General features: G+C 47.8%; 1 protein-coding gene across 2 annotated transcripts; it reads left to right on the forward strand.

The window, feature by feature from the left end:
* The first annotated feature begins 6 nt into the window (after positions 1 to 6).
* Positions 7 to 8,734, forward strand: MRPL14 (mitochondrial ribosomal protein L14). Of its 2 annotated transcripts, none has more exons than XM_085219485.1 (3): positions 7 to 124; positions 6,148 to 6,241; positions 7,939 to 8,734. In XM_085219485.1, exons 2-3 carry the CDS (start codon positions 6,168 to 6,170, stop codon positions 8,303 to 8,305), a joined length of 441 nt encoding a protein of 146 aa, XP_085075611.1. In that variant the 5' UTR covers positions 7 to 124; positions 6,148 to 6,167; the 3' UTR covers positions 8,306 to 8,734. The 2 variants fall into 2 exon arrangements, with proteins under 2 accessions (XP_085075611.1, XP_085075612.1); XM_085219486.1 differs by lacking the exon at positions 7 to 124 and adding an exon at positions 194 to 255.
* Positions 8,735 to 13,228: the final 4,494 nt, after the last annotated feature.

The following is a 13,228-nucleotide window of genomic DNA, read 5'->3' on the forward strand; positions in this document are numbered from 1 at the left end:
GCTCGGGGCGGGGCGCGGCCTCGAGCGGGCGTGGCTTCGGCACCGCACAGCGATGGGCGGGGCCTGCGGGCGGCGCAGCGCGCGTGCGCATTGCCGGCGGGTGGAGGGCCGCGGTGCCGCTGAGGTGCGCGGCGGGCGCGGGGGCGGTCGGTGGACTTGGGGGTGCGGCGGGGCGCGGCGGGGCGCGGCGTGGGGCAGCCGGAGTGCGGAGGTGGCTGTGCGGGAACAGCCGTCCTGTCGTCGCCGGTGCTGGAGGTCGCCGATCCTTAGGCCTTCCGGGCGGGCTTGGCTGCGGCCTTGTGCAGATGCCGGCTGCGCCGACTCTCGTGGGCCGGGGAGGAGGGAAACGCGGAGGCTGTTCTGGCACTTACGTGCGGCCGCCCTGTCCGCCGGAACGTTTTCTTCGTTTCGGGATCCTTTGGGGGTCGTGCTGCCAGGATTAGGCTATGAGTGGTCGCATGGCGGGATGGAAGTGGGATTTCTGTGCCCTGATGTGCAGCGTGGACCAAGCGGTGCTGCGTGCCGTGGGGACTCGGGAAGTGTGCGTGCAGCCTGGGCCCTGCTGCTTAGCCACCTAAACACTCCTTTGGAGCAGTTCCTTTCGAAGAGAGCCACTAGCATTCACCCTTCTGTGGACAGCTGACCTAGCTCAGTGGTTCCCGACTTCTGTTGTGTTTTTTTTTGATGGTTGAGCTGCTGCTTCCCACTTTCTCCTTCTTGCTTGGCTCCTATTCGCCGCCATCACACTTCAGTGCTTTCTGGTTGGTGATCCCATCTTGCTGGCTGGGACTAGGTCTCCCAGGTTGCGGCTGCAAACAGGATGTGGGCTTGTGGCTTGCTGTCTGTGGTCCTGTTCTGAGACCTCAGTGCTTTTAGATGTAGTAGAGATGCAACCAAAAGGAGATAGTAACAATGAGATAGTGGTCTGCAGGTGGTTCTCTCAATTTATGTGTGACTCCAAAAGACCCTAGCAAGGAAAGGTTTTGCCTCCATCCCCGCAGACCACATCAGTGCTTCTGGGATTGGAAATCTACTCTGCCACCCCTTTCCTTTGACCTTAGGAAGTTCTCTCTTTGGCTTAATTTCCTGCTGGTTGCCCAAGGAGCTTGTGGATGCCCCATCTCTGGAGGCATTCAAGGCCAGGCTGGATGTGGCTCTGGGCAGCCTGGTCTGGTGGTTGTCAACCCTGCATGTAGCAGGGGGGTTGAAACCAGATGATCATTGTGGTCCTTTTCAACCCACACCATTCTATGATTCTGTGATACACTGGGAACAATCCATTTTTACTTTAGTACAGCACCGTGGATATGAACGTATGTAATGTATTAGTGTGCTTGGATACTGGAACAGATGTAAGTACCTTAGAGCTGGGACTTCTGGATATTTAAAATAACTAAAGTAAGTTTTCCATTAAAGCTCTTTTTGTCTGCTTTTCCTGATTGTGCAAATGAGGTTAGTGTGTTTCACTGGAGAGCTTTTAGCAGATGTACCTGCAATGAGTTGCTGTTGGTAACTTGGATCAATAAATATCCTGTTTAATAGCTAATCCTATTCATAAATGGAATTCGTGAAGACTTAATTCCTCTTTGTGAATTTGGCCTTTCTGCCCGTCATTAGTGCAAAACCAATTATGTCTTGGTAATGGGTATCTTGTGTATTTTTAACGCATCCAAGCCCTTAATCACATTGCTTCCTTTACGAGGATGGCCATGAATGGATTGACCCCACAACTCTCTGCTGCCTCTTGCAGCACACGCTGGCAGGCATTCCATAAATAAACTCATAGTGCCCGAGTAGGAGATTGGGGTATTTGCATTGCACGAATTTATTTCCTGGATTTTAACGATGGATGACAGATGCAGGTCAAATCTTTGTGGTGCCCAGAGCATGTCTTTTTTCATCTCTTAGAATGCTGACCCCCACTATTTGACGGTTCAGATCATTCTGTATTTTGACAGCAGCTTTTGGCCTCAGGACTTGCTTTGCACATCCGTTGATTCTCCCTGTGGCCTGTTTGTGTGGGTGAGTTACTAGCCGAAATAGAAATAACTGAATGATTGTGGAACTACAGGTCTTCAGGGGGAACAGGGAGCAAATGTCATTTCCGACTTCTCATTAAAAAGGAAAGCCATACTGGATTGCTAGCTAATGGCACTATTTAAAAGTACTTCTACTCTAGGATGCAGGCAAAGTAAGAATGACATCTTGACTGGGTTTCAGGCTTTGCACCTAATTAAAAGCTTGGTCAGAGCTGTTTCGCTGTTCCATTGAGTGTTCAGACAAAGATGTTTTTAGTGCTCCCGTGACTATTAGTAGAGCAGATTCATACTGAGTGTTGTGAAATGCGTTTGTATTTTTTGCTGAAATGGAAGAGATTCTTCTCTTGTCAAAATCTCTTGAAGTGCTCTCCCAATGTAAGTGAAGGGAGATGTGCCAGTGTTCTGCCACATCTTCTTGCTTTAGCATTCATGCAGTCAAGCTACAAAAACAGTACTGACTGACAAGAATGCTGGAGCCAGCATAAGGGAGCTGATGGAAATGTGTATTGTGGGAACACAGGGCTCCTTTTTTAGTACTGTGTGCCCTGATGTGGGCTTAAAGCATGTATGAAATTCTGCCTTCCTTATCTGGAGAATGTCCTGGCTTCATATCAGCTCCCTGGGGTGGTGTACTCGTGTGTTTGCTTGTGTTTTATGCAACTTGTATGTAGCCCGCTTCTGTTATCTGGGATGAAATTTTCCAGAATTCCTCCATTCAAAAACCACTTTAGCCTGTGGTAAATATAAATCACTTCTTTAATCTTCTGGGAAGGTGGTGAAGGTAGTAGCTTTAATATGGTACTTGAAAATGGTGCGGTGGGTAAATAACTCCCAGAAGTGTGAAACTAATGAAGAGCCCCTTTGTGGTATGATTTTTGAACTTGATGTCAGTCTGTTGCACTGGACATGGTAATGCTGAAGGGTCCTTGAGATGAGAAGGGAGTGTTTGCCATAGCGAGTTATTGCATGTTGAGACTGACTCAATGAAGTAGAAATTGGGTCACCCCAGTGAGTATTTGATTAGCAGACTCCTCCCCTTTTTCAGAATCTGAGCTCAGTCTGAATTCTGTGTGAATTTTTAACTGGTTCGTGGAGCAGGAAGAAGCTGTGTGCCTTTAAGATTCGGTTTTCAAGAACTTGAGTCTCTCCAGCCATGAGAAAGAACCACTGCTAGAACTGAGGTGCTTTTTAATACTACTCTTGCCTAATATGAACGACTTTGAAGTTAATCTTCCTTGAGCTGGAGGTTGGACTAAATGACCTCCAAAAGTCTCCTCCAAGGTAATTCCTTGATCAGGAGCATATTAGTGACTAAATGCAAAGCACTAGTGCTATTTTTCCTGTCCAGGCTACGGCAGAGTGTACTCCTCCATCAGCTGGGCAGTACCAACAGCAGACTTCCTAGGAGTTCCTGCACACATGCTCCTGGTTGATGGTTATATGGATACTCTTACCATGTGACTCTGAGCAGTGAAGTTGGATAAGGGACCACAATGGGAGATCCACCTTTGGGAGCAAACCCAGGTCATGTGCATTCCTCAAGCATGTGCTAAGCATAGCCTTCTTCAGAAGGTGTGAGACAACATCAGCTCTGGAAAGGAGAGGGCTTTCATCTCCTTAATAGCATTCAGCCTTTGGCACCAGCTCTGAGTGCTTGTGCTGCAGTGAATAACTTCTCTGCCCTTGCAAGTTTAGTTTGGTCTTAGCTCCTCCACAGTGGGCAAAACAAGGGGCAGAGGAGATCAGGTGTCTTTTCCGGCCACGGAGGTAATGAGGTAGAACTGGGCCAGGCTGAGGAGTGCTGGAAGCAGACCCAAAGGGTAGGCTGTTTCTGGAAGGGAAGCTGGCTTGTTCCAACAGTTAGGGGTATGATTCATTGTTGAGAAACCCACTTGCACCCTTCCTTGCATGCTGGGCTCCTTGCCACAGAAGCATTCTTCCTTCTGCCCTGAACCTTCTTGCACACTGGAAATATTCTGTTTACTCAATTCTGAACAGGATGCTGCATTCCAAGTAATCAATCATTCAAAGTTTCTTAGTTTATGACACATCTTAATATACTGAGGAATAATTCCTAGCAGTGAAGGGATACTGAGTCATGTGGAAAAATAAACAGTCCTTGGACACTTTAAACTGTTGATGCTTCACTCAGAAGTTTTTTAACTTCAAACCTTCACTGCTGCCACAGGGTAGAAACAAGTGGTGACTCCTCCTGAGACTGGGTAGTGAGTTCAGAGTTTAGGCAGCACTCTGGGGCTCTGACACATGGCCTTGAGCACGCTGAGCTGGTTGCGGTGTTGCTGTCCCTGTGACAGTGGGCAGAGCATGTTCCTGTCCCTGCCCTGTGGCCCAGGCTGTCAGCCCTAGGTAGCTATGAAGGCGATGGCGTACACCCCAAAAACACACCTCTCAGAGACAGTAGAGAGGTTGATTCAGCAGTGCTGTTAGTTTAGGTCTTCTGGTGGGCTCCGAGGCCTTGCTGTGCTGCTGGAGGAATTAGGAGCATTCTTGCACCCTGAGATTGAGTTTTATGCTGGGAAACAGCACACCCATGTGCAGAACAGGACACTGGCTGTTCTCTCTATACTGGCACAGGGTGCAGGATTACAGCAAGGGAGTTAAGCTGAAGTTGTGTAGCAATCCTAGAGCAAGGCCAGGTAATCAGGCCTTGATAGCCAGCGACACTGTAAATACTGTAGGCTCTTGTTTTTGCTAGGCTTGCACATTTAGGTGAGGCACTGTTGCAAAAATACAGCCTCCCTGGGGTCTTGTTTTAGTGTGGGAGTGGTAGAAGTGAGATCAGAACCCTGAGTCATCTGGAGACTTCATCTTCTGCCCAACAGAAACGTGGTTTTGTTATCTATTAAATGTAAGCGTTGATTATAGCTTTTATCTGTTCCAATCCTGCCTGGGTGACAGCTGAGATGGTTTGTCACATATTGGTGAATGCGTGTTTCGCTCAGGGCACTCTAAGGAGAAGTTAAGTCAGCTTTATTGAAAAAACAAACAAACAAACAAACAAAACTGTTTTACAACACGAGGCTCCAGAATTTGGCCTTATGCTCAACACCAGCAAAGAGAGATAAGTGGTCCATATAATTTTAGTGTTTAGAGAGGAGAGAAGCAGGGCAAATGCTGGTTATGCTGTCAAGGTCTTGGTGAGTATTGTCACACAGCAAGCTGCAGTCAGGGAGAAGTCTCACTCTATGTGAACTGGCCTCTAACAGGATGGCATTGGGATCCTTGCTGTTTCTTGCTCTTGCTTGGATGTGCTGCCATAGCTGCCTGGGTCATTGTTCCTAACCCATGTCTGGCAAAGTGAGCTGGAATCAGATAAGCTGTTGTGACTGACTCAGCAGGCTGGTCCTGATCTGTTTGACAGAATGGGGCTAGGGAACAACTAGGGATGCAGTTAGGGAAGAGGGTGTGGTCATCTCAGAGGTTAGCCTTGTAACCCGGTTTTGCTGTGATCAGGGTAGTGTTTTGGTTGGGATTGAGCAAGCACTGTGAAGGCATGGGAAGCTTTTCCTTCTGGGCAGCTGTAACAAAGCAAGATTGATAGGAGTGAGATGTTGGGCTCTAAACAATGCTCAACAGCTTGTATATGTACAAGGGGAACTCCCTCGTTGGTGGTTGAGCTGTGTTTGTCTAGCAGCTTGTTTCTTGATGCTTTGATGCCAGTCTGCAGAGCATCTCTGGCTTTTTGCCTGGTCTTGTAGGCAATAGTGGTAGCTTTTATTGGTCACTCTAGTTTCTAAATTAGAAGCTGTTCACATCCAAAAATTCTCAAACTTGTTTGTTGTTACACGGTTCAGTGCACAGAAGAGCCTTTAACCTTGTGAGAAGACTGCAGCTCAGGGGTACTGAACTCAGCTTTATAGTATAAGCATCTGAATTCTATTCTCTACTGAATTCAGGCAGAGGCTCTTCTGCACAGAGGCTCTGTGCTTTGTAGCACGCTAGTGGTGCTGGTAGAACTCTGTATGCTGTGGATTACAAATGTACAAAAAGTTGCTGAGACCCTAGTGTGTGATTGCCATAAGAAAAAGGAAGTGAAAAAAAAATCTGTACTATGCCCAGAGTTCATAATTCTCTTATTTCTTAACAGGGCAGCTTACCAGAATCCAAATGGCTCTCTTGCACAGGCGATTGGGATTTTCCTTAACCTATCTGAGCAACACAGTCATCCAGCGACACCTCAGGTGATTTTCAAATCCTGCTTTTGGTTTTATTTTCTTGGTTGGAAGTGATGCTATTAAGTAAATCTAGCATAAGATATAGTATTTCTAATTAAAAAAGAATAATATAAGAAAAATATCATAAATGTCTTTTTGCAGATTGTGAAGTGAATAATTGCAGGTTCCTGGCAGTCAGAACATGATTTAAACTCTTCCATGTTCTCTAAACTTTCCAGTTAAGTTTTAACATGAGCTCGTTGCTCATCCATGTGAGTCTCCTGCTGCTTTTTCCTGATTTTTACTCTTAGGGATGCGCTGATCTTGAGCTTGGAGGAAGTGGTGCTTGAACCAACTCTCTTGGCTCCCTTATCTTTTAGTGCTCTAACCCACAGGATACCTCTAACTAGATCTTTGCAGAGATAAGAATTGGCTTTCCTGATCTCCAGAACATTAGACATTCAGACCAGAATCCTGGTTATTGCCCTGTTTCTTCCATATAAGACCCTGAGCACTATCTCATGGTCTCTGCAGCCAAGGCTGACCTCAGCCTTCACATCTCAAATCCTCCTTGTTTATAAGAATAAGATCCAGTGGCACATGTCTTCTTGTCAGCTCCTCCACCACATATTTAAAGGATATGCACTGACAATAAGAAGGAGGTGAAGACCCTGATGTGAGGAGTGCTGCTGCTGGAAGGCAAGTCAGCAACTTGGTGAGCCTGCTTTTGGATGTGGGGGCTTCCACCCTAAGACTGTGTCAGAAATGAGAAGAAAAGTCCACCTTGTGCGGTTATCTTGTCTAGCAGTAATCAGGCAGTCACACATTCATAGTTGTCAGTTTGCTACTGCTGCTTTCTAGACTTCGTGCAGCCTAGATTTCCCTTTCTCCCTCTGGCAATACTCTTCCTTTCCAGCTTCTGCTGTTCTGCCTTCTGTGTTGTGCAACCGTAACCTGGCAGACAGAGGATGGGGTGTGATAAAAGAAGAACAATTCCTGAAAGGGAAGTTAAATTCTCAGCTTATCGCTGCTGCTCTCAAGTGTATTCAAAGTCAAATCTACTAATTTAGAACCATGCAGTGTATTCCTGTTATTTCTTACTTCTGATAATCCCACACGCAAGCAGACACAGAAGGGAATGCTTCTTTCTGGGTTCCTCCCACATGGGGATGGTGATTCTAATTGGTAGCAGCTTAGCACAGCCACAGTGGGACTCAGAGGTCTCATTGAGAGCAGAATAAGGTTGGTGAGAGCATCTCATGCACTGAGAAGGAGATTGGTCAGAAAATTGCTGGGTACTGTGTACCAGATCGAAAGAGGCTGACTTGAGTCTTAGCATCCTGTAGCCTGTTTGTGGGAGAAGCAAGAACATTTTTTTTTGCTTGTAAACTGAAGTTGAACTGAATCATCCACAGTTGCTTAAAAAAAATACGTAAATAAAGGCAGTAAATGCAAGCCACTCTTCACTCCTTCTTTTAGTCGTGTTTCAGAGTAGAACGGTTGTCTTACGTTTGACATTTACTGATGAGTGTGCGAAGCTCAAAGTAGCATCTGGCTTTCAAAGAACGCATTGAATGCAATGAATGTGTCATCCATACGGTGTGTATTTGTCGCTGGTGACTTCTGAGTGGTTCTGTAGTGACAAGATCCCGTGTTGGTTTTGCCCTTGCTCCCCAAGGATTACTGGGGAGATCTGTCTCTCATTCTTTCCTGTCTTTTGCCAGTGTCAGTGGAGCATGCCAAGCAATACAGAAACTTACTCGCGTGCGAGTGGTGGACAACAGTGCCTTGGGAAACGCGCCATACCACCGGCCACCAAAGTGTATCCACGTGTATAACAAGACTGGAGTTGGCAAAGTAGGAGATAAGATCCTTCTGGCAATCAGAGGAGAAAAGAAGAAGGCTTTGATTGTAGGACACAAGATGCCTGGTCCTCACATGACACCTAGGTTTGATTCTAACAATGTGGTGCTCATAGAAGACAACGGAAATCCGTTAGGAACTAGAATAAAAACACCCATACCCTATATCCTGCGGCGGAGAGAAGGAGAGTTCTCCAAAGTTTTGGCCATTGCCCGCAACTTTGTATGAGAGATAAGAAAGATTTCTGGCAGTCCTGTTCATACCCTTTCCTACAGTACCTGTTCCTTGGTCCTTTTCTAGAAAAAGGTGAAACACGCAGAAGTTTAGGTTAATTAAGAGTCTCTTTTCCTGTTTATGACATACAAACAGCTAATTTAAATTCTGAAATGCCTTGTTTTTCTCCAGAAGAGAAAACAGCATGTTTGGGAAGTGGTCCTATACGCACACTGCTCTGCTGGTGTTACTTTGGTCTCCAGTTATTAAAGTAAGAAGATGAAAATCCGTATTGTTCTGTACTGCTTATGCTCTGTTTTCCCTATTTCTACTGTTCACAGTTCTGCTGGTGCAAGACACAAAGCCCAGTCTCTGGCCTGTACATCTTTGTACATCTGGGATGTACAAAATGGATTCACTTATAATAAAGTAGGAGAGATGAGAGCAGTGTGATGAATTATTGGTCCTTTCAAGAAAAGTGTTAGTTTTCACATCTTTACCTCAGAAAGAAGACTTTAGGAGTGAATGGGATTGGGAAAACCTGATGGCCTACAACTTTGGTGGTGTGTGGTTGAACAGGATATAGCAAAGCTGAGAAGGGAAGGAGAAGGTGGTAGGTTTGGAACATAGCCTATGCTCTCTACTTGATCAACCTCAGGAAATTAACTTCTGTTCTCTCTGGACAGTACAAGGGTTGGGTTCAGACTGAAAGTTTGACAGGAAGAAACATTGTTCCAGACAGCTTTTTGAGACTGCATCAGAGAACTTAGGTTTGTCCATTATCTGTTGCTGATAGGCAGCATGTACTCATTGGTGAGACCAGCTATTGCCCAGAAGTGCTTCCTAAACTTAGGCACAACAGTGTGTAGGTGCTGTGCTGTTGTGTTCAGGGGTAACTGTAGTCCAGGAGCCAAACTGCTGTGTTCATATGAAGGCAGGCAGAGAAACATGATGCTTGCAGTGGGTAAAAAGGATGTGGGAGAGCCCTGGATCCCCTCCTGCTCCATTACTCTAAGTAACGTGGATTGGACAACAATTTGTATTTAAATTGAGCTTTAAGGAGCTGCACTGTTCTCCCTAGTAAAACTTCCCCGTGAACCAGAGGAGTCTAAGCCTATGGGCTCTCCAATTCAATACAGGTAAAACCCCCCTCTGCCTGCAGCACATTACTTGTTTGCTGCTTTCCATGGGCCAGAAAAAGCTGGATTTGCTGCTCTAGACCCTCCCAGGCCCCAGGCTGTTGCTGGTAAGCCCTCAGCCTGCCTGCTGGAGGAAGCAGCACAGCAGGTGCCCAGCTGATGTTAGTCTTTCCAGTCTGTCTGAAAACAGTTGCTTTCAAGGAGAGATTTCTTTGCTGGAAGGTGACGTTTATGTCACTTTGCTGGGCAGGTTAGTGAACAAACAGCGCATTCTGGTTGCAGCAAGAAGTGTGGCTGGGTCCCCTCCTGTTGTTTCCTAGAAGGAGCTGCAGTTGCTGGCCAAGCATCCCCGGGTGTGCACGCTGGCCATCTAGCGGCTTCTGCAGCTGTGGAGCTGTGAGAGGTGTTCTGCAACCTCAGGCATTGGAGACTTATTTCTGCAAACGTGGGTCTTGCTTGAGCTGTTCAGGTTGGGATCCTGCCCAGGTGCAGTGATCGCTGGGGTTCTGGGAAGTGTAGCAGAGGCAAACTTATTATTTCAAGTAGAAAAGAGTGTGTGTCTCCTGAAAATGGAGGACGTAAATTCCCTCAAATGTGTATCCTTTTGAGAACAGAAAAGAAAATTTACTTCTGCTAACCTAAGACTGAAAAATAGCTTTCCACTGCTCCATTTGCTTTCTGTGCAAGGCCATCTGCGTGGTGGAAGAGGGGTCCAGTTGGTTCCAGCTAACCCAGTCTGTAACTCACTCACAGAGCTACTCAAGTGGATTGTTTGGTCTTGCTTAGCAACAACTCCAGCCTTGGAGCAGTCCCCTGTTTGGAGGACACAAGGACCTCCAAACAATTTTTGTTTTTCTTGTCCTGACCATAAGGACTATGAGTTCCTCACAGGATGCACGGACCCTGCTGTTTGGATATTAAACGTTTCACAGAATATTTGTTAATAACTTTGCAGCATTTTGCAGGGATAGAGGTCGTGGGGAGAGGGCACCAGAGGAAGCAGGCAAGACAATGGTACAGACTTGAGATTAAAATGTGGAGAGACGCTTTATTTGTAAGTAAACTGATATGTGGAACTAAATCGTTAACCTCGGAGCTTAATAAGCAGACATGCAGACAGCTAAGCTCAGCACATCCCACCGAGCAGCTCCTGCAGTCTGTAAGTGTCTTTTCCTGACAAGGAACGTGGCCTCAGCAGAAATCACTGCTCTGGGACACTACGTTTGCATTTGGCAAATCCCAGGCACTCACCAGGGGCAGCTTCTCACTGGGGTCTCTCCTTCGAGCAGGACCCACGTGCAGACCCGTGTTCTGTGGAGTACCTGCCTGTGTGGGCTTGCAGCCTTCCCATGCTGCGCTTGGGATGCAGCGAACCAGGTGATCTTCCAACCCAAGCACTTTGATTTTATGGAATTAACCTGGTTTCTCCTGGGGGTAGTGATTCTTGCAGGTCCTTTCCTTGAAGGAGGCTGGCTGTCTTTCCCTTCCCCTCTCCCTATTTATTATTCTGCCATTAAAATGATTTTGCTATGGGAAAGTTTCCCAGCAGGGGATGGTGCCAAGGAGGAATCCGTTCATCTCCTGCGCAGCCTCTGGAGGAGCTGTGAGCTGCTGAGGAGAGCAAAGGAAGCTGGAAGCCGGAATTCAGAGTCCTTCCAGAGTCCCTATTTTTGCCCCAAGGAATTGCTCACGGATCTCTACAAATGTGCCTTCCTGGCCAGCTCTGCCTGGGTCCCTGGGTTAGTGCTGTTCCTGTGTTTGGATGTGGGACTTAGGTCAGATTCTGCTCCCATGGGGTGCCTGTATGCCTGATGATGTGACCAGATGTTTTTTGGTGGGTCCTGAGGGAAAGTGGTCCCTTCTTAGAGTGTTCTGCGAGGGCAGGGAGAGATGGCCAGTGCCCAGAAAAGACATGGGGTAGGGCTGGCTGCTGGGGCCCAGGGCTGGACAGAGAAAGGCGAACTCTGGGGATTAGCTGGCTGTGAGAAGGGGCCACAAGAGACACAAAAGGAAATGGGCAAGACAGATTATCGCTCAGGGATGCTGCAGGGAGCTGATGGCTTCCATCTGCCTGGAGACAGAGGCTGGGAGACAGGCTTGTGGCCCCGTGCCAACACACAGAGGGACTGTGGGACCAAGGAAGGCAGCAGGGGACATAGCGGGCTGGGAGGGGGAACACAGCATATGTCAAAACCAAGTTGCTGGGCTCATTCACCAGCTTTTGTTTTCCCCCATAGCATCAGTTACTCCATGGAACTCATTGCTTTAGGACACCAGCAAGTACAGCTGGTTAACGGAGCTGAAAATGAGCCTGCGCACTCTCCTCTGTGGCAGCGAGGGTGACTGTGTTCAGCAGTAACAGCAAACACACCTTCCCCAAAGGGAGGTGATGTGCCTGATCATTGTGGTGTGGTCGCTGCAAGCAGGCTGTCACCTGGGCTCCTGAAATATGAGGTTCTTCTGAAGGCGGCTCAAGGCTATAAAACTCTGTGCCGTAATATTGTTCTTTAAAAACAAACATGAGCCCTGAGCTATGGGGCTGGGTACTGGAATGCTTCCCAAAGCAAGCTGCAGGCTTTGGACAAATGTCCCCTACTGGGCCATGTCATCTCATGTCACTCCTCTCTTCCCATGTAATCTGCATCTCTCAGGTTTAAAGAATTCATTGCTCTAGCTTGCTAGTCTTCACCAGTACCAGAGAACTCACTGTTGTGAGCAGGAGATGAAGTGAGGAGGTGGTAAGATGGGAGATGTTATCGCGGCCCTTGCTTCCTGAGGTTTTGTGCTCGGCTCTTGGTTCTCTTCCAGGAGGTCCTTGGCAGACCTGGGCACCCTATAGCTATGATTCCTGATGCTAGGAGCAGCAAACAGCTGGTTTTACTGGCTTCCCTGGCCTGCTACTCTGTCCCTGATGTGCCTTGCAGAACAAGGGACCTCGCCTGCAGCCAGGTGAGCTGAGGACAGGGGCCCTGGGGCATCAAACCCAGACCCACTACAGCTCCTGGGCATACAGGTGTCTGCTCAGTGTACTTACAGCATTTCACATTGCTTGCTGGTAAACTCAGTGGTGAAATGTTGTGCTCATGGCCGGCAGGTAGTACCTTGCATTTCTGAGGAAAGTAGAGTGAATCTTAAAGACTTGTAAGAACTGGGACATGCAGAGTTAATGGGCTGTGCAAATTTTGGGCCACTGAAAGTTGGCCCTTACACAGCCTCCATCTCTAGCTGCCTGGGGTGGCTGAAGGGTGAGTGAGATCCCTGGAAGACCCTTGCCGTTCTGCCAGCTGGGAAAGAGACTCTTGCAAGTCTCTGTGTAACCTGGGAGGCACACACTGGGGTCTTAGGGCAGGTGTAGCAGCTCTGACGCTGTGCAAAGGCTGGGTGCTGCTGGCAGATCTGGGTATCTGAGGCATTGCTCCCCTAGATAAGCCAGCTCTGTGCCATCAGCCTGGCTTGGTTCTGGGTGCTGGGATGCAGTGTGGCTGTGGCATCAAAATGCCAAACCCCAGCCGAGAGCTGTGCAGAAGGGTTAACAGCTCATTCCCTCTGCTTCGGGGAGCTTTGTTCATTGGAGTATTAAATTCCACAGCTGTAAATAATCTGCAGCAGGAGAGATTATCAAGACCCTGGGAAGAAGCAGCTTTTATTAATAAGATCAGTTCTCCCTGCGCAGCATCACGTAGCTGTTCCCCACCCTTTCCTTGCTGTGCTGCACCTCGGTGTGCCTCCTGAGGGCAGGTGGGTAGCTCCCTGCCTCCATCTGTGCCATCTCCAGCCGAACTCTCCCACTCGATAAGAG

Source organism: Meleagris gallopavo, chromosome 2 (genome assembly GCF_905368555.1).
Source record: "Meleagris gallopavo chromosome 2, MGAL_WU_HG_1.1, whole genome shotgun sequence".
Taxonomy (NCBI): Eukaryota; Metazoa; Chordata; class Aves; order Galliformes; family Phasianidae; genus Meleagris; species Meleagris gallopavo.

Coding starts and splice junctions, on each gene's coding strand:
- MRPL14 (XM_085219485.1), top strand. CDS start 6,168: ATGGCTCTCTTGCACAGGCGATTGGGATTTTCCTTAACCTATCTGAGC. Junction 6,242..7,938: donor GTCATCCAGCGACACCTCAG/GTGATTTTCAAA, acceptor GTCTTTTGCCAG/TGTCAGTGGAGCATGCCAAG.